At 44.6% G+C, this 21602-nt stretch overlaps 1 protein-coding gene across 2 annotated transcripts in view; it reads right to left on the minus strand.

The window, feature by feature from the left end:
* GGA3 (golgi associated, gamma adaptin ear containing, ARF binding protein 3) overlaps positions 1–21602 on the minus strand; it is a 110260-nt gene that overhangs the window by 39410 nt on the left and 49248 nt on the right. For both annotated transcript variants that reach the window (XM_056550038.1, XM_056550039.1), the window contains exons 6-8: positions 17363–17466; positions 16703–16783; positions 7824–7961 (exon numbers count right to left, since the gene is read on the minus strand). In XM_056550038.1, the coding sequence (XP_056406013.1) occupies positions 7824–7961; positions 16703–16783; positions 17363–17466 (323 nt within the window). The remainder of the gene's footprint in view (positions 1–7823; positions 7962–16702; positions 16784–17362; positions 17467–21602) is intronic.

A 21602-nucleotide genomic window follows, 5' to 3' on the forward strand; every position in this document is an offset into this window, starting at 1 on the left:
ATAATCACTTCCTACTTCCTCTGGCAGAGGGTTTCATAGTCTCACTGCTCTTACAGTAAAGAACCCCTGTCTGTGCTGGTGTAGAAACCTCCTTTCCTCTAGATGTTATACATATAGTCCTAGGTATAAATAGATTACTGGATAGTGATTGTCTGAGCAGTAGTAGGACACTCTGGTCCCCGACATCACTCCGGGCCCAAGCATCGCAATTTCTGACAGAAAGAGGATCGAAACCAGGGACCGGAGGAAAAGCTGGAGGTAAGTACAGGTTTACATCTTTGATATTTGTGTAATCAGCAAAATTATAAAGAAAAAAACCTCCCGCCAGATAATAACTTTAATTACCTTGTAAAAGGATTATATAGTAAAGTATTAATCTTTGCAGATGTTACTAAGCTCTGCAAAGTGGTGAGGTTCAACTCTGCTAAATATAATGTTAAGCACATGGGGAGAATAATGGCTGGGAATATGTATTAAATGTAAAAACACTTGGGAAGACTGACATGGAAAAAGTAATTATTGCTGTAGCAACCAGTGTCAGGCAGCTGTGCCAAGGCAAATAAAATCATGGGATGCTTCAAAAAGGGGCATAGATGCCTACGACAAGGAAATCTACAAATCACTAGTCAGATTACACATGGAATACTGTGTACAGTACTGGGCACCAGTGTACAAAAAAGATAAAGGAGTAATAAAGGGGAATAAAGGGGAATGGGAAAACCACAGTACCCATAGATTTTACAAAATAATAAATATTTTTGGTTTAATAAAAAATAAATAAAGAGACTGTTTAGGGGCGACCAAATAACTATGTATAAATAATTCAGGGGGCGGTACAGATATCTCTCCTATGACCTATTGATACCTAGACTGTATATATACACAAAGGGGCAGTCAAGGTTTCTACACCAGCAAAGACTAGGATTCTTTACTGTAAGCAGTGAGATAATGGAACTCTCTGCTAAAGGAAGTGGTCATGACGAACTGAATAAACAGTTCAAAAGAGGATGTATTTCTGGAGAGTAATATCATTACAAAGTTATGGATACTAGATTTATAGGGAATAAACGCTGATCCAGGGATTTATTCTGATCGCCATTTTTGCAGTCATGAAGAAATTTTTCCACCTGGTATGTATGGGGCAATTGGCCTCAGCCTCATTTTGCCTTCCTCTGGATTAGCACAGTAGGGACACAATAGGGATTTAGGTTGACTTTTATTGCCTTTTTTTTAACCCTATGTACTATAACTTTATTCACTTTTTCCTCATCATCATTTATAATTTCTCCTTACTTATTACTTTATAAAAGGTCAACACTTTCATTTTTTAAATTTGTGCTATTAATATACCGTATATACTCGAGTATAAGCCGACCCGAGTATAAGCCGAGACCCCTAATTTCAACCCAAAATCCCAGGAAAAGTTATTGACTCGAGTATAAGCCTAGGGTGGGAAATACCTCATCCCCCCCCTGTCATCATCCAGACCCGTCATTAACATCCTCATCATCATCCCCTTGTCATCATCCCACACATCCCCCCTTCATCATCCCACACATCCCCCCTTCATCATCCCCTTGTCATCATCCCACACATCCCCCCTTCATCATCCCCTTATCATCCCACACATCCCCCCTTCATCATCCCCTTGTCATCATCCCACACATCCCCCCTTCATCATCCCCTTATCCCGCACATCCCCCCTTCATCATCCCCTTATCATCCCACACCCCCCCCCTTCATCATCCCCACCCCCCTTCATCATCCCCACACCCCCCCTTCATCATCCTCTTCTCATCATTCGCCCTCAGTGGTCTTCAACCTGCGGACCTCCAGAGGTTTCAAAACTACAACTCCCAGCAAGCCCGGGCAGCCATCGGCTGTCCGGGCTTGCTGGGAGTTGTAGTTTTGAAACCTCCGGAGGTCCGCAGGTTGAAGACCACTGCGGCCTTCAACATCATCCAGCCCCCTCTCACCCCCTTTAGTTCTGAGTACTCACCTCCGCTCGGCGCTGGTCCGGTCCTGCAGGGCTGTCCGGTGGGGAGGTCGTCCGGTGAGGAGGTGGTCCGGGCTGCTATCTTCACCGGGGGCGCCTCTTCTCCGCGCTTCCGGCCCGGAATAGAGGCGTTGCCTTGACAATGACGCAGAAGTACGTTGGCAATGAACGCACCTCTGCGTCGTTGTCACGGCAACGTGACTATTCTGAGGCCGGGCCCGAAGCGCTTAGAAGAGGCCTCCCCGGTGAAGATAGCAGCCCGGAACCAGTATCCCACCGGACCACCTCCTCACCGGACAGTCCTGCAGGACCGGACCAGCGCCGAGCGGAGGTGAGTACTCAGAACTAAAGGGGGTGAGAGGGGGCTGGATGATGTTGAAGACCGCAGTGGTCTTCAACCTGCGGACCTCCGGAGGTTTCAAAACTACAACTCCCAGCAGGCCCGGACAGCCGATGGCTGCCCGGGCTTGCTGGGAGTTGTAGTTTTGAAACCTCTGGAGGTCCGCAGGTTGAAGACCACTGCGGGTGGGGGAGTTCACTCGAGTATAAGCCGAGGGGGGTGTTTTCAGCACGAAAAATCGTGCTGAAAAACTCGGCTTATACTCGAGTATATACGGTAGTTAAAGAACATTTTGGGGTTACGTTTACTTTTTAATGCTCCTTCACTCTCTTAGTAGTAGTAGTAACTTAATGCTTTTTTTTGGCTATCTTCGGCTCTCCCTTAGAGCTATATGGAGGAGACGTGGCAGCCCCCACTTCGGGCGGGGGTCGTAATGCACCGCTCTGGGGAAGTGCCTGAGCTCCATAAAAGGAGATCACGAGGGGCCCCAGCAGTCGAACCCCCTGCAATCTAAAACTTATCCCATATCCTTTGGCTAGGAGATAAGTTTCTCTCCACGAGACTACTCCTTTAATGCCCCAGCTCCGTTCCTGTGTTATAGCAGTTTAAAGCCCCTCTGACAATTAAAGTTAACCTGTCATTTGCAAAAACTTTTTAAATAATGTAGATAATACCACATATATATTTGTTATATACAGTGGGGCAAAAAAGTATTTAGTCAGCCACCAATTGTGCAAGTTCTCCCACTTAAAAAGATGAGAGGCCTGTCATTTTCATTATAGGTAAACATCAACTATAAGACATAATGAGAAATAAAATCACTGTCTGATTTTTAAAGAATTTATTTGCAAATTATGGTGTGAAATAAGTATTTGGTCACCTACAAACAAGCAAGATTTCTGGCTCTCACAGACCTGTAACGTCTTCTTTAAGAGTCTCATCTGTGCTCCACTCGTTACCTGTATTAATGTCACCTGTTTGAACTTGTTATCAGTATGAAAGACACCTGTCCACAACCTCAAACAGTCACACTCCAAACTCCACTATGGCCAAGACCAAAGTGCTGTCGAAGGACACCAGAAACTAAATTGTAGACCTGCACCAGGCTGGGAAGACTGAATCTGCAATAGGCAAGCAGCTTGGTGTGAAGAAATCAACTCTGGGAGCAATTACCATATTTATCGGCGTTTAACACACACCGGCGTATAACACGCACCCCCATTTTAACAGGGAAATTTAAGTTAAAAAAATAAAATGTAAAATAAATGACTTGGACTAAATGCCACATCATCCCCCCAACTTAATTTTTTTCTGCACCTCAGTTTGGTCCCGTCCCCTCCAGTGCCACATCATTCCTTCCCTTTTATCAGTCCCTGTGCCACATTTACCCCTCTCATCGCCACCCCCCATGTCTCATCATTTCCCCGTCATAGACCCCCACTAGCCATACAGACATTAAGCATTTAGTGCCTCCCCTCACCATCATTTCCCCGTCATCATCCCCCATCATTCCCCCCTCATCACCCCCCACCCTGTCTCATCATGTCCACGATCATTCCCCCCTCATCATCCCCCCACCCTGTCTCATCATGTCCACGATCATTCCCCCCTCATCATCCCCCACCCTGTCTCATCATGTCCCCCATCATTCCCCCCCTCATCATCCCCCCACCCTGTCTCATCATCCCCCCCACCCTGTCTCATCATGTCCCTCATCATTTCCCCGTGTCTCATCCCCCCCCTCATCATTTCCCCGTCTCATCCCACCATCATCCCCCCCCCCATCATTTCCCCGTCTCATCATCCCCCCATCATGTTCCTCCTATGGCATCCAGTGGTCTTCAACCTGCGGACCTCCAGATGTTGCAAAACTACAACTCCCAGCAAGCCCGGACAGCCAACTGCTGTCCGGGCATGCTGGGAGTTGTAGTTTTGCAACATCTGGAGGTCCGCAGGTTGAAGACCACTCTTCCCCTTTCCTTACTTGTCTGCGCTTCGGCTGTCTTGCGGGGTCAGTGAAGCAGATGAGTTACGTCCTCTCCCGGCTCCTCTGCACGGCATCACATCACTTTTCGGCGGCGACTATGCCACGCAGAGAAGCCGGCAGAGGACGTAACTCATCTGCTTCACTGACCCCGCAAGACCCGCCGCCTGACCTGACCTGCCGAAGCGCAGCCAGGTAGGGAAAATAAACAAAACTATAAAAAGCAGGGAAAGGGGGAATGATGAGGGAGTGGGCGGTAGGGAAAATGAAAAGTAAAACTCACTTGTTTTCTCCCACACTATCCACAGGAACTGGAGGATTGTGCGGGAGACACTGATTAAAAGGTAGCGCAAACCCAGGCAAGGTAGGGCTCATTTTAATCAGCATCTCCCGCACTATCCACCACACCAGTACCTCTGGATAGTGCGGGAGAAAACAAGTGACAGAGCGGGGAGGAGACGCCACTGGTCACTGATTTAAAGTGGCCGAGGCCGTGCTGTTAATACTTAAAAAGCAGACGCTGCTGTGGCCACTTTAAATCAGTGACCAGAAGATTTATCGGCGTATAACACGCAGGCAGACTTTTTGCCTTAGATTTAAGTTTTAAAAGTGCGTGTTATTATACGCCGATAAACACGGTATTAGAAAATGGAAGACATACAAGACCACTGATAATCTCCCTCTATCTGGGGATCCACACAGGATCTCACCCCGTGGTGTCAAAATGATCACAAGAACGATGAGCAAAAATCCCAGAACCACACAGGGGGACCTAGTGAATGACCTGCAGAGAGCTGGGACCAAAGTAACAAAGGCTACCATCAGTAACACACTACGCCACCAGGGACTCAGATCATGCAGAGCCAGACGTGTCCCCCTGTTTAAGCCAGTACATCTCCGGGCCCGTCTGAAGTTTGCTAGAGAGAATTTGGATGATACAGAAGAGGATTGGGAGAATGGCTTATGGCGAGATGAAACCAAAGTAGAACTTTTTTGTAAATACTTAACTCGTCGTGTTTGGAGGAGAAAGAATGCTGAGTAGCATCCAAAGAACACCATACCTACTGTTAAGCATAGGGGTGGAAACATTATGCTTTGGGGCTGTTTTTCTGCCAAGGGACCAGAATGACTGATCTGTGTAAAGGAAAGAATGAATGGGGCCATGTATCGTGAGATTTTGTGTGAACACCTTCTTTCATCAGCATGGGCATTGAAGATGAAACATGGCTGGGTCTTTCAGCATGGGCAATAAAGGAGTGGCTTCATAAGAAGCATTTCAAGGTCTTGGAGTGACCTAGCCAGTCTCCAGATCTCAACCCCATAGAAAACCTTTGGAGGGAGTTGAAAGTCAGTGTTGCCCCAAAACATCACTGCTCTAGAGGATATCTGCATGGAGGAACGAGCCAAAATACCAGCAACAGTGTGTGAAAACCTTGTGAAGACTTACAGAAAACGTTTACCATAATTTGCTAATACATTCTTTAAAAATCAGACTGTGATTTTATGGATTTTTTTTTTCTCATTATGTCTCTCATAGTTGAGGAATACCCATGATGAAAATTACAGGCCTCTCTCATCTTTTTAAGGGGGAGGACTTGCACAATTGGTGGCTGACTAAATACTTTTTTGCCCCACTCTACATAGGTAACATATTTTTGGGTGAAACATTTTTCTTCCTGTAGCTATTGCCTGTGTGTCTCTGTGTGGAGACAAAATACAGGAAGTGTGGGTTGATATACAGGGCTTTGTGCAAGCTTGTCAGAGCACATAGTCCTACTTGTTCACACACACACTTCCTTTATTTTGTCTCAGCACTGAGACACACAGGCAATAGCTGCAAGGACAAGCCAGAATTTTTTCACTCAATAATATACACATTTTTAACTAATGTATATTACAAATATATATAATGTTATTATCTTTATTATATAAAAAGTAGGGATCGACCGATATTGATTTTTTTAGGGCCGATACCGATAATCTGTGACCTTTCAGGCCGATAACTTATACCGATATTCCGGAATAAGTTATCTGCTATCGGCTATTTCCCCCAGTGTTTTATCATGGCTTTCAGGGGCCACAGTGTGTTTTGAATTTCAGACTATGCTGTATATGGTAAAGAATTTCTGGGGTGGCGCCGTTTCAGGGCTACAGTAAGTGACAATGCTATACTCACAGGGCACAATGTGTGGCAGGGTTATGTTCAGAGGCCACCGTGTGGGGCAGTGTTTTATTCAGAGGATGTAGTGTGTTGTATTATTATATTCAGAAGGAACTTTGTGGCAGGGGTATATTCGGGGGTACAATGTGTGTCAGGGTTATATTATTAGGTAATAATGTTTGGCAGTGTTATTTTCAGAGGATACAGTGCCTGGCAGGGTTATATTCAGGGGGCACATTATCTTGCAGTATTATATAAATTATTGTCGTGGTATAGAGGATTAGGCAATGATGTCTGGACATCATGTAACTAGAAGTAGTTATGGCGGTCTTGACCAGATGAAGAGAAAAGTGAAGGTGTCACCCATGAGTCACTAATATTGTGTAGCCTGCGTCACTGTGTCATATAAGTTCTGTAGATATAGTAATCCTTATTATTACTGCTTAGATCATACTGTGAATGTCTGTTACTTTCCCATTACTTGACTTTTCATAGTCAAAATTATTTTCGGTGACGCGCTACACCGCAGGCCTCTATCACACCCAGAAAGGAACCTGTTGTTGAAGATTTAAATCCCATCCCTGGTCTGAATACTTATAATAATGCAATATAAAAAAAAATTATTTTCAATTCATTAGCAAAAATTTCTGACATTTTGTTTTTACTTTGTCATCATGGGGTGTAGTGCAGAATGAAGGGGGGAGGGAAACTTTTCCTTTTAGCACAAGGCTGCAACATAATGAAATATGAAACATCCCAAGGGTCTGAAAACCTTTCAAATGCAGTGTGCATTATGCACATAATCTTTTATCTGCTAAAGGCCTTTGGTGTATCAAGCTCATTGTTCCACAATCAGGTAACACTGAGTGTGCTTACAGGGCTTACTGAAAAGTAGTACCAGAGTCCTAAGGTCCCCATTCCTCACTAGCACAACTGCAGTTTCATTTACACACTTCGCTTTTTACGTAACCAGCGTAACTTAAGCACCGCCCCATGCAAACTCCACACTGGTCGTGCTGGTGAGCAGGAACTGGAAACTTGGGACACCCAAGGATCTAAGTTCTGTGAATAGCTGATAAACCTACCTTTAAAGCTACTGCCCCTTTCCCTACATCTGTCTCAGGGGCCTGCCAGCCAGATCTAGGGAAAGGGGCATGGCGATTTATAATGAACCTTTTGAGCTATAACCAGTTATACTTTTGTACTAAACTTATCTGTAGTGATCCTATATGCAGTATAGCCCTATTTATTGAATAAATCCAAAACATTTAACCACAGTTTCAAATCATTCAGAAAAATTTGAACAGATCATCTCCACTCTTTCTTACGTTCAATCTTGTACCTTCATAAGCTCCTTGTCCCCCTCTGAGGAGTCCTCTTTGCTGTAATGCGTCAACATTTCCTGCAGCAGCTTCACATTGTTATTTACTTCTTCCAGAGTGTGAACTCTCTTACTCACTCTCTGCATTCTCACCTCATCCTGAGGATTACAGGATCAGAAGTGATAAAGAGAAAACTGATGACAGCAGATGAGAGTAAACAGCTTCAGTCTCTTGTAGAAGAACGGTGCCAATATATAAAGAGTAATCATACCCAGTGACATAACTTATGCTAGATCCCAAAAGCCCTTTCATGGGTAATGGTCTGGGGGCAAGGAAAGCGGAAAACAAAGCTGGAAACACATCAGTGCTTTTCTCTTCTACCATGTTTCAGTTAGATTACATTATTGAGGAGATTGGGTTGTATTGGGTTGGCTTTTTTCCCCAAAGACAATGATTGCATATTGTGGAGATCGTCAATGGTCAGGCATGGCTAGACACCCAACCTCCATCCAGTGTTCCTATATAGTGGTCTACAATAGTAATCCAAGATTAAAATGAATAGGCTTATTCTTCTGAAATCTGCTTTCTAATTATACATTATCACTTATTTTATAATTCTCTGCTAATTTTTAACAGAAACATTAACACTGACTTATCGTGGGCTTCTCAGATTTTAGACTTTGTTTTCTGTCCGGCAGTGTGAGCAATGGCAAAGTACACTAACTGAAATAAAAAAAATATATTAAAAATTGAATTACACTTAAAAAATGTAAAATTAAAAGAAGCTCTATTAACCTGTCAGGCAACCTGTAGCCTGGGCACAAGATGAGATACGGTTGAGCATAAAGATATACAGGTTCCCTCTGGCATTCTGCAGCACATTTGTAAATCCTGCACACTAGTAGGTTGCTGAAGCTGGCATTCCAGCTAGTCTCAGAAATTCTAGCAGTAAATCTGGTGACCAGGCAGGCCAAGGAAGTGTTGCAATGTGACAGAGATATTCCTGGGAAACCCTTGCTGTGGGTAAGTGAGCATTATTCAGCTGAAAATGGCAGTTAAAGGCCATGCCAATACAGGCAACACATGTAGCGTGTCCTTTGTACCACTGGTAGGGTTGACTAGTGCAGAGAAATGTGAGCGCAATACAAATTCTGACCTTACCATTCTTCATACCTATGAGATAAAGGCACATTGGGGGGAATTTATCATTTCTTAGCTGTAAAATCAGTATAGCTGCACAGGATTTTTGGTGGGGGTTACTGTTGCTCCAGGATAAACCCATCCTGCACGATCTTTGATTCATTTGTCCCGCACAGAAATCCGCACAGAAATCCGCACAGAACAGCCGCTGTGTACACGTTTTCAGCTTGTGTACACGTTTTCAGCTTGTGTGCATTTGTGTAATGTTTTTAGAACAAAATCTGCAACAAATCTACAAAAGCTGCAGTTGATAAACCCATAACCACTGCATTAAAGTTACTACAAATCAGTGTAAATGAAAAGTCGCTAATTTTACACTGCAACAAATCTACACAAAAAACTGGTAAATCCAATGACAAATTCCTGCCATAGTGCGTCTATTTGTGTTCATCTTTTTTTCTCTGCATATTACAGTCGTCGGATCCCAAACAGAACCTGGATTCATCACTAAAGATGACACACCAGTGTTGCTTCTTGTTCATGACCCATTTGTAAACAAAGGCAAAGGTGGCTGACTGTCAATGGCAGGTAACAAACATATCCACAACTTTGGAAAGTGAGTGAACCATTCACTAGATTTTATTATCCTGGATATAAACACTCTAAGAACCCAGCCTTTGTGTGTTTGTTCTTTTTTTCATGTGCCCAATGGCAAGATACATAATGGGTGCCATAACACCGAATTTCCTTCTGTTAAGTGTCTGAACATGGTCTGGTCAAAGACGAGTGTGAAATGATGGATGGGAAGCTGTAAGAGCTGCTCGTGCTTATCAGCAGATCCAACCTATTCTCTCCACTTTTTGTCTTTCTGGGCCATCCAGAGAATATTTGCTGCTCCTGACACCTCCTTGCAGCTTGGCTAGAAGAGCCTAGATGGTGGAAAACAACTTAGTCTAATCATGTGCCCCCTTTCAAAGGAGGTACATTACCTAAAAGTAGCCTTTTTTTCTCTATATAAGGCAGTGGGAGAAGCACTTTTATGGCTTCTTGTGGCAATACCTAGTGTCTAATCAGATCACACCTGCAATTCATTTACATACAGTATCTGTCTGAGACAGGAACTGCATGGCTAGTTTTACAGAAATCCAACATTTTTATCTGGATGCATGATATTTTTCAGTGTATATGACCGCTTTTCCATGTTATCATCTATGGACCTCTAATGTCTATGGCTGAATACGCAACCACTCAATTTTTTCCTCTGTTAAATTAGTCACTAAGATATTGAAATCATATTAGAATACTGTATATTTTAATGATACAATGACTAAACTTTAAATAAAGCCTTATCATTAATCCAATATAGCATTATATATAGCATTTACATTAAAGCGGCTCTCAATTGTTATACAAAAAAACAACAGGTCCCAACTTTAAGTCGAATTAAGATTTCCCCTTTTGTCATCTCTAGCATATGGGTAGGATATCCCGCCACAGTCTGACCGGTGGAGGTTCTAAACACCCGCTGAATACTAAAAGCCAAAGTGACAGTGGTGTACAGGTAGCGATGTGCCCCCTGGTCTCTTGTGTGCTCAGTTTCTTTGAGAGGCCAAGTGACTGTCCTATTATGGTCAATGGCCAAGTATCTTACAAAAAAAGCCAAGCAGGGCTAGCCAATATTAAGCAGGTGAGGTACTATTCTTGTGTCACATCCTCTTTCTTCTAGTAGTCAGATGGTATCACACTGGACCCTCATCAATCAGGTAAATATGACATACCCTAATATTAAGACATATTCTTAAAAGGGGTTACAAGGGCATGGCTGCTTTGTCCAAAAACTTTGCTTTGTCTGCCCATAGGTTGTTTCTGGTATTGCAGCTTATTAAGTGAATAGAGTTTAGCTGCAATACACACATACAATGTGGGACAGGTGTAGCATTGCTTTTGGAAGAAACCATGTTTTCCTGTAAAAGGAAACAAATTATGATATTTTACCATATATAACATGTGGCAACGCATTTTATATAGTAAAATCTTCTTTCTCACCATCCCCAGGAGACGTTCCTGCCCACAGCGATGAAGAAGATATAAAGTTAGGAAGTCTCCCCCGCTGGCCCATAAGTAATCCCCTGGGCACTGAGATGTACTTACCTAGTCCTGTCTTCTCCAGTTGTAATCATGCCCCATCAGCATGACTGACAGCCTGGACAGGTCCCATGTCATCGATCTGCTCTTTTTGCTTAAAGGGAATGTGTCACCAAATTTTGTTAATTTTTTTTAGAGGTTTAATAAATTTTTCCCATTTTTTAAATATTTTTGCAAATATCGTTAACATTTTTTATTTGTGACAAAATATGAAAAATTTTAAAATAACTTGTCATATTTCCCACTCTTGACCAGCAGAGGGAGCTAACATGAGGGATTGGATGAATAGAAAAGAATTACCTCTTGTGTCTGTACGCAAGTAGAGCGGGGGATGGGAATCTGTAATCCACTAGCCAGAGCCATTTTGTCAGTGATTGATAAATGCAGACTCACTGCCTGCTCTAACGTCGCAGCTCCTCACTGCCCGCACCTCCGCTCCTCACTGCCCGCACCTCCGCTCCTCACTGCCCGCACCTCGGCTCCTCTTCTGAATGGCACATTTTAGGTGCCTGGGAAAGCTGTGAAACACAGCTTTCCCAGGCACCTGAAATGTGCCATTCAGAAGCATGGGAAAGCTATGTTTGAAGCAGTGTTTTACAACCAGAATGTTGCAAAACTACAAGTCCCAGCATACCCAGACTACCTTTAGCTTTCTGGGCATGCTGGGACTTGTAGTTTTGCAAGATCCTGGCTGCAAAACACTGTGTGAGAAAGCAGCAGACGTGGGAAAGTTACGCAATTTGCATAACTCCAATTGAACTTCAATTGGTTGGGAAACGCTGAGATATATATTATATACACATCAGCGTTTCCCAACCAGAGTGCCTCCAGCTGATGCAAAACTATAACTCCCAGCATGCCCGGACAGCAAAAGCCCTGCTGGAGGTTGTAGTTTTGGAGGCATCGTGTTCAAGAAAGGCAGAGTGCACCCTCCTCACCTTTCCAATCCCCTGCTGTACAGCTGTCACTGTCTGGTCAGGCCACGCATATGACGTTATCAGCAGACGCAGCTCCTATTACACAGCCGGCTTGACAGTGACAGGTCCTGTGAGAGGAGGAGGACGGGACTACGGGCGCTCAGGCGGGGAGAGCTGGTATGTGCAGCCGGATAGGCTGTGGGGAGAAGAGGAGCACGGAGAGGCCAGGGGAAGGGGAGAGGGGGGTTTAGAAGAAGCGGAGCATGGAGAGGCTGGGGGGAGCCAGCTGGGGAAGGTAACATAGGTCCCGAAGCAGCAGACAACACAGCGGCTGCTTCGGGACTTCTATAATATGGCGCCGGCACGCTCGTGTCGGACATGGGCTTTGTTCTGCGCATGACATACATGCGCAGAACAACCATAATGTAAGCAAACGGGAAGTCTCCCGTACCAGCTTGTCTATGTACATACATTGCCGTAGAGCAAGTGTGCTGGTGTCGTGAAGTGACGTCAGCACACTTGCTCTGGTAATGGCAGCCCCCATAACCTGTTTTACATTAAAATATTCCAAAAACTAACAATTTTTTTTTAAATGTAGATAGCATTAACTAGGTATTTAAATTCCAATAAAATAATTAAAAAATATATGTTACACTTTAAGGAGCAGAGCCATGACAAGGGCTGCCAATAACCATAAGGGGGCTTATTTACAGCCAGAGAATATGGGACTAGGTAAGTATAGCTCCCTGCCCAGGGCACTACTAATTGGGCCGGCAGAGGAGACTTATTAACCTCATATGCTCACCATCCCCGCAGGCAGGAACGTCCACTGGTGAGGATGTCGATTTTACCAGATAGTCATGGCCGTAAATGTTGGCACCCCTGAAATTTTTCAAGAAAATGAAGTATTTCTCACAGAAAAGGATTGCAGTAACACATGTTTTGCTATACACATGTTTATTCCCTTTGTGTGTATTGGAACTAAACAAAAAAAGGGAGGAAAAAAGCATATTGGACATAATATCACACCAAACTCCAAAGATGGGCTGGACAAAATTATTGTGGAAAAATAAGATTGTTTCAAGCTTGTGATGGTCCTTTAAACTCACCTGGGGCAATATAAAAATCACACCTGAAAGCAGATAAAAAGGAGAGAAGTTCACGTAGTCTTTGCATTGTGTGTCTGTGTGTGCAACACTAAGCATGGACACAGAAAGAGGAGAACAGAGTTGTCTTAGGACTTGATTACCAAAATGGTTGAAAAATATCAACAATCTCAAGGTTACAAGTCCATCTTCAGAGATCTAGATTTGCCTTTGTCCACAGTGCGCAACATTATCAAGAAGTTTGCAACCCATGGCACTGTAGCTAATCTCCCTGGGCATGGACGGAAGAGAAAGATTGATGAAAGGTATCAACGCAGGATGGTGGATAAGCAACCCCAAACAAGTTCCAAAGATATTCAAGCTGTCCTACATGCTCAGGGAGCATCAGTGTCAGTGCTAACTATCTGTCTACATTTAACCCCTTAAGGACTCAGACAATTTTATTTTTACATTTTTATTTTTTCCTCCTCGCCTTCCAAAAATCTTAATTCAATTTACAGTAAAAATGACATGCGTTCTTTATTCTTTGGGTCAATACGATTAAAATTATACTTTTGTATTACTGTTGCGCTCAAAAAAAAAAATCGCAAACCAAATTAATACGTTTAAAATCCGTCTATTTTGAAAACCTATAACTTTTTCCGTATAAGCGGTATGAGGGCTCATTTTTTGCGCCGCGATCTGTCCTATTTATTAATACCATATTTGCTTATATAAAACTTTGAATACATTTTTTATAAATTTTTATGGGAATAAAATTTTATAAAAAAAAAAGCAGCTATTTTGGACTTTTATGTTCACGCTGTTCACCGTACGGTATCTTTAAAATTTTATTTTAATAGTTCGGATATTTACGCACGCGGTGATACCAAATATGTATATAAAATATAATTTTTTACATTTTTAGGGAAAATTGGACAACTTAAGTTTTTTTTTTACTTTTTTTTTTACACTTTAACCCCTTAAGGACTCAGGGTTTTTCACTTTTTGCACTTTAGTTTTTTCCTCCTTACCTTTTAAAAATCATAACCCTTTCAATTTTCCACCTAAAAATCCATATTATGGCTTATTTTTTGCGTCGCCAATTCTACTTTGCAGTGACATTAGTCATTTTACCCAAAAATGCACGGCGAAACTGAAAAAAAAAATCATTGTGCGACAAAATCGAAGAAAAAATGCCATTTTGTAACTTTTGAGGGCTTCCGTTTCTACAAAGTGCATATTTCGGTAAAAATTACACCTTATCATTATTTTGTAGGTCCATACGGTTAAAATGATACCCTACTTATATAGGTTTGATTTTGTCGCACTTCTGGAAAAAATCATAACTACATGCAGGAAAATTTATACGTTTAAAAATGTCATCTTCTGACCCCTATAACTTTTTTATTTTTCCACGTACAGGGCGGTATGAGGACTCATTTTTTGCGCCGTGATCTGAAGTTTTTATCGGTATGATTTTTGTTTTGATCGGACTTTTTGATCACTTTTTATTCATTTTTTAATGGTATAAAAAGTGACCAAAAATTTGCTTTTTTGGACTTTGGAATTTTTTTTGCGCGTACGCCATTGACCGTACGGTTTAATTAATTATATATTTTTATAGTTCGGACATTTACGCACGCGGCGATACCACATATGTTTATTTTATTTTTTTTACACTTTTATTTTTTTTATGGGAAAAGGGGGGTGATTCAAACTTTTATTAGGGAAGGGGTTAAATGACCTTTATTAACACTTTTTTTAAACTTTTTTTTTTGCAGTGTTATAGGTCCCATAGGGACCTATAACACTGCACACACTGATCTTTTACAGTGTGATCAGTTTTATCGGCGCTTGACTGCTCCTGTCTGGATCTCAGGCACGTAGCAGTCATTCGCTGATCAGACACCAAGGAGGCAGGTAAGGGCCCTCCCGGTGTCCTGCAAGCTGTTCGGGACGCCACGATTTCACCGCGGCGGTCCCGAACAGCCCGACTGAGCAGCCGGGTCACTTTCACTTTCACTTTAGAAGCGGCGGTCAGCTTTGACCGCCACTTCTAAAGGGTTAATACCGCACATCGCTGCGATCGGCGATGTGTGGTATTAGTTGCGGGTCCCGGCCGTTGATGAGCGCCGGGACCAACGCGCTAATGATGCGGGATCGCGGCGCGCTCCCGCTTCATATCGCGGGAGCCGGCACAGGACGTAAATATACGTCCTGCGTCGTTAAGGGGTTAATAGTCCCCATAGGGGACTATTTATAGCAATCATTCGATTGCTAATACTGTTCAGTGCTATGCATAGGAGATAGCTCTGATCAGTATTATCAGTCATCTTCTGCTCTGGTCTGCTCGATCGCAGACCAGAGAAGAAGACCCGTAGAAGGCAGCGGAGGCAGGTGAGGGGACCTCCCTCTGCCGTTCTGGATGAACGGATCGCCCGCAGCTCACGGTTGCTCACGGTTATGCGTAGGACGTAAATGTACGTCCTGGTGCGTTAAGTACCAGCTCACCAGGACGTACATTTATGTCCGGCATCGTTAAGGGGTTAAATGAAATGAATCGTTATGGCAGGAGACCCAGGAGGACCCCACTGCTGACACAGAGACATATAAAAGCAAGACTACATTTTGCCAAAATGAACTTGAGTAAGCCAAACTCCTTCTGGGAAAATGCCTTGTGGACAGATGAGACCAAAATAGAGCTTTTTGGTGAAGCACATCATTCTACTGTTTACCGAAAATGGAATAAGGGCTACAAAGAAAAGAACACAGTACCTACAGTGAAATATGGTGGAGGTTCCATGATGTTTTGGGGTTGTTTTTCTGCCTCTGCCACTGGGTGCCTTGAATGTGTGCAAGGCATCATGAAATCTGAGGATTACCAACGGATTTTGGGTCGCACTGTACAGCCCCGTGTCAGAAAGCTGGGGTTGCGTCTGAAATCTTGGGTCTTCTAGCAGGACAATGACCCCAAACATACATCAAAAAGCACCCAGAAATGGATGGCAACAAAGCGCTGGAGAGTTCTGAAGTGGCCAGCAATGAGTCCAGATCTAAATCCCATTGAACACTTGTGGAGAGATCTTAAAATTGCAGTTGGGAAAAGGCGCCTTCCAATAAGAGAGACCTGGAGCAGTTTGCAAAGGAAGAGTGGTCCAACATTCCGGCTGAGAGGTGTAAGAAGCTTATTGATGGTTATAGGAAGCGACTGATTTGTTATTTTTTCCAAAGGGTGTGCAACCAAATATTAAGTTAAGGGTGCCAATAATTTTGTCCAGCCCATTTTTGGAGTTTGGTGTGACATTATGTCCAATTTGCTTTTTTTACTCCCTTTTTTGGTTTAGTTCCAATACACACAAAGGGAATAAACATGTGTATAGCAAAACATGTGTTACTGCAATCCTTTTCTGTGAGAAATACTTAATTTTCTTGAAAAATGTCAGGGGTGCCAACATTTACGGCCATGACTGTATATATAACACATTGGCATGAGTTATATGGTAAAAGCTCATGATTGGTTTCCTTTAAATGGGAATCTAAAATTATAATTTCCACAATTATTCATCTATCCATGCTGCTACATTATATATGTTAAAAGGCCACACTTACCTCCTTCACCATGGATTTAATAAGCTTGTTTGCTTCCTGGAGATCATCTGGGTTCTTACTTTTTAACAGTTTGGCTAACAGCTGAAAAGTAATGTAAAACAATACAACATATTAAACAGGTTATCCAGTGTTTCTTTTTATTTTGACATTCAGCCTAGGCTGCAAAAAGAAAAATAACAAACAACTCACTTTCCGCTGCTCCCTCGGTATGCAGATATTGCTCTCCCATCCTCCGGCCCTGGTCTTCCTCCGTATTTTGGGGCCAGACAAGTAAAACTGCGCTGAGCTTTTCATCGGCCGCAGCAATGTCCCGTCTTGGCCGGTGATTCGCTAAGCAGTAGTGTTATGCACCGGGCCCGTTACATCCCACTGACGCTCAGGGTATCACTGGTCAAGGCATGCAATCAATGCGGCCAGTGTTAAGCTCAGTGTAATGTTACATGTCAGGCCACAGAATGGAGAAGCCTGGGGAGAGCTACATCTGCGCACCGGAGGAGCGGCGGAAGGGGAGTTAAGGCTTGTTAATTTTGTTTTTGCAGCCCAGGGAGAATTTAAAAATAACAAAAAATAAAAAATAAAAAAAAACACGGGATAACCTCTTTAAGAGATTGTGACAAATATGCTCGTTAGACAATGTCTGGCACAAAACTCTCTTCCTACCTTAGATCTCTCTTCATCATCAAAAATAGGATTCTTGGGTCGCACTGGAGGTGAAGGGATTAAGGTTTGATCCACTGGGATGACAGGATCAGTAAGCACAATTCCTGGGAAAGAGATTACCAGTGACATTAGAGACACTACATTAGAGCTCTAATTTAAATAAACATCATATATACCTTCTTACCAAAAAGGACAGTCAGGCTAATACTGCACAACATCAGCTTTAAAAAGGTAAAACTCACTTTTTTCCAAACACGATGACAAGCAATTTATTTACTGTGCCAATACTGTTGTTAATAGAAGTGAAACTGACCAGCAATAAGTTATCACACAAGTCTTCATAGTTTCTACAAAAGTTATTGAAAGAGAAAGTAACTACAATATTAGAAAATTCTAAATTAAAGGAATAATCCAGATATTTTTTTTCTATTGAACTGTACATGGGGCACAGTTAAAAGGAAAAAAATAAACTAGCTTTACCATCCTCACTTCACCACTGCTGTTTTAGTGTTGGTCCCCTGCTGAGCTGCACTAATGTCTGTGTTGCACAAAGACCTTTCCACAAATCAGTGGCTGTGGCAGGACACAGTTTGAGAAAAAAAAAAAAAAAAAAAAGCTGAGCACTGATTGGTTGTTGTAGGCAAATCGGTAGATTTTTTTATATTTACTGTAAAATCTCTTTCTCAGAGGATCCTTTGGGGGACACAGGAACCGTGGTGCATCTTGCTGACACTAGGAGGCTGACACTAGGCATTAACAAAAAAGAAGTCTACCCCACCCACTGACGCTGAGCTAATCAATCAGTTTAGCCCTAAAGCAGTAGGAGGAAACCGACAAATCACTACAGAGAGTCCGAAGAAGACCCAGACCAAAAAAAAATCAACCGAACAAACCCACAAACGGGAAATCAACTTTCAGGTCAACGGACTAATAATTAACGGGTAGGTGCTGTGTCCCCCAATGGATCCTCCGAGAAAGAGATTTTACAGTAAGTATTAAATAATCTACTTTTCTCGTTCGGCTCCATTGGGGGACTCAGGAACCGTGAGATGTACCAAAGCAGTCCCCAGGGTGGGAAATCAGAACCCAACGCCACCGCCTCCTGCAAAACTCTTCGCCCAAAACTGGCGTCAGCAGACGTGGAAGTGTGCACCTGGTAAAACTTGGTGAACGTGTGCACAGACGACCCAGAGGCTGCCTTAAACACCTGCAGGGCCAAAGTCCTATTGAAGACTGCCCAGGATGCACCAACAGAGCGGGTGGAGTGTGTCATAACCCGGAAAGGAGGAACCTCCCCCTTAGAATGATAGGCCTCCGATATGGCAGACCGGATTCACCGGGATATGGTCGCCTTAGAAGCAGGAAGCCCCTTGCGACGGCCTCCCGGAATGACGAACAGCGAATCAGAGCCCAAAGAGGTGGCCGAGAGAGACACACAGAGATAGACACACAGAGCTCTGACGACGAAGTTGTGGAGTGAAAGCTCCTTAGGGTGAGATGGAGCCGGGCAGAAGGAGGGAAGGATGATAACCTCGTTCAGATGAGCAGAGGAGACCACCTTCAGCAGAAAAGAGAGTACCTGCCGAAGCACAGCCTTGTCCTGGTAAAGGACAAGAAAGGGGGGTCGGCAGGAGGGAGCTGCCAATTCTGACACCCGCCGGATGGAGGTCACAGCAATGAGAAAAGACACCTTCCAAGAAAGGAAGCGGAGAGAGATCTCCCGAAGGGGTTCAAACGGGGCACCTTGCAAAGTACTGAGAACCAAATTCAGGTCCTAGGGCAGAGTGGGAGACCTGTAAGGAGGAGCCTCGTGAGCCACACCCTGAAGGAAGGTGCAAACATGAGAGTCACAAGCAAGGGGGTGCTGAAAAAAGAATGGAAAGCACAGACATCTGCCCCTTGAGGGAACTAAGTGCCAAATGCGTTTTCAGCCCCGATGCGTTTTCAGAAAGGAAACCAGTTTTGGCAAGGAAAAAACTACGGGAGACAGGAATTGGGCGTCGCACCACTGAAAGTAGGCATGCCAGGTCCTGTGATAAATCCTGGCAGAGGACAGTTTGCGCGCCCGAAGCATGGTGCGAATGACCTGGAGATATAAACCGCAAGCCCTCAGCACCGTGGTTTCTACCGCCATGCCGTCAAACACAGCGGCAGTGAATAGGGTGGCAGAAAGGACCTTGAAAGAGAAGGTCAAGCCGATCCGGGAGTCGCATGGGAACGTCCGCCACGAGACGAACTACATCGGCGAACCAAGAGCGACGAGGCCAACTGGAGCCATCAGAATCACTGAGATGCCTTCTGCCTTAAGCTTCCTCACTACCCTGGGCAGGGGGGGAAGCGGAGGTTAGAGGTAAGGGAGGGCGAACTGTAACCAGGGAGCGACCAATGCGTCCAGAGCCAGAGGATTGCGGGATTTGGCCATGAAGGCGGGAACCTGCCGGTTTAGGTGGAAAACAAAGAGGTCCACAACCGGATCCCCCAACGTTCGCATGTTGCTGCGAACACCTCCGGGTGGAGACACCACTCCCCGGGGTCAGACGCGGAGCGACTCAGAAAGTCCGCCTCCCAATTGTCCACCACAGGAATGTGGATCACCAATACGGAGGGAACCTGGCGTTTCGCCCAGACAAGAATGCTTGTCACCTTAGTCATTGCAGCGAGGTTGCGAGTGCCCCCCTGGCGATTGATATAGGCCACAGCCGTGGCATTGTCAGTTTTGACCCGAACCGGATGACCCCAGAATAAAAACTCCCAGTGGAGGAGACAAAGAAAGATGGCCCGGGGAGACAGGCCTCCTGGGGGGACCAACGGTCAGATTAGAGATCATCTGGGAGGGTGAGGACACCAAAACCGGCGGAGGACAAATCACCACACGCTCCAGAGAGCCATGCTGGGCACAGGAGGGCTGGGACATGAAGCGGAGCAGGCAGAACCTGGTATTTTAGTTTTACAGCCTGTGCAAAAATAGTGACTATGGCGGCGACCGCCTGTCTTGGGGGGTGGGGTTCAGATCTGGGGTCGGACATGGAAAAGAATCCAACAGATAAGTCAGCCAACCCAGAGAAAAAAAAGGAATAAGCTCACCCAGGTTCCTGTGTCCTGTAGCAGCTTGAACAGCAGTGCAGGTGGGGGTCCCTTGCAGAGGTGTGGGTCCCTTGAGAGGAGGAGATCCCTTGTCCAGAAGCTGCAGAACAGTAGCGTGCAGGAACAGGAAGAGCAGCAGCTTGCAGGAACAGCAGTGTGCAGGAACAGCAGCGTGAGATTACTGAAGAGAGCAGCTGGAGGAACAGAATGTACAGCGGTAACTGAAGAGGAAGGAGCATGTGACAGTGAGGGATCAGCCCCTACCCCCCAGGGAGTTCATAGCCTCCCATAGGTAGAAGGGCCAAGAGGGAGGAGACCTGTGACCCCTGCAGCGTGCTAGCAGGGGATTGGATGTGGCCCAAGAAGAAAGGAACGTGCGAAAATAGTGGGCAGAGCTACCCGCCAGAGAAACAGGACCCGAAGCCACGGGCTAAATTTACAGGCGCATGACAGCTGCGGCCCCCGCTCCCGCGTATCAAGCGCTGCTGGGAGTAATACGGAGACTGACTGCGTCCTCTGTAAGAAGAAGTTTGCTGCAGCAGAAGCCGGAACTGGGCCGTGCGTGTACAGAACACCATGGCCGTAAACAGAGAGTCGGCCCATGCGAAAGACTGTCGCACCGCAATAGGAAGGAGCGCGCCGCATGGCTGGGCAGTGAGAAGACTCCTCCACACAGGCAAACCTGCAGTCAAAATAAGGTAATAGAGGGGAGACTGCCCCCCCCCCCCGATCAGGCTCCCTCTCCTAGCAGCCCAAGGGGGTGTCGGGATGGAGGAAAGGGGGTAGGGATATGTACCTAGAAGATCCCATATACTCACCTCTGAAGTCTTCAACCAGCCTGGTGCCACCTGCATCATAATAAAAAGAAGACCAGGTCTGGAGAGCTCCACACCTGCGTCTGCCTCCTACTGACACTAAGCTAAAACTGATTAGCTCAGAGTCAGTGGGCGGGATATATCCTGCCAGGAGGGGCCGACTTCTTTTTTGTTAATGCCAAGTGTCAGCCTCCTAGTGGCAGCAAGATATACCACGGTTCCTGGGTCCCCCAATGAAGCTGAACGAGAAAAAGACAATTTTTCTTCTAGGCAGTATTCATACCTCCCTAAAGGTAAAGTTGCCTCCCTTTTTTGATGACTGGGGGGGAAGCTTGACTCCA

Source organism: Hyla sarda, chromosome 13 (genome assembly GCF_029499605.1).
Source record: "Hyla sarda isolate aHylSar1 chromosome 13, aHylSar1.hap1, whole genome shotgun sequence".
In the NCBI taxonomy this organism is placed as follows: Eukaryota; Metazoa; Chordata; class Amphibia; order Anura; family Hylidae; genus Hyla; species Hyla sarda.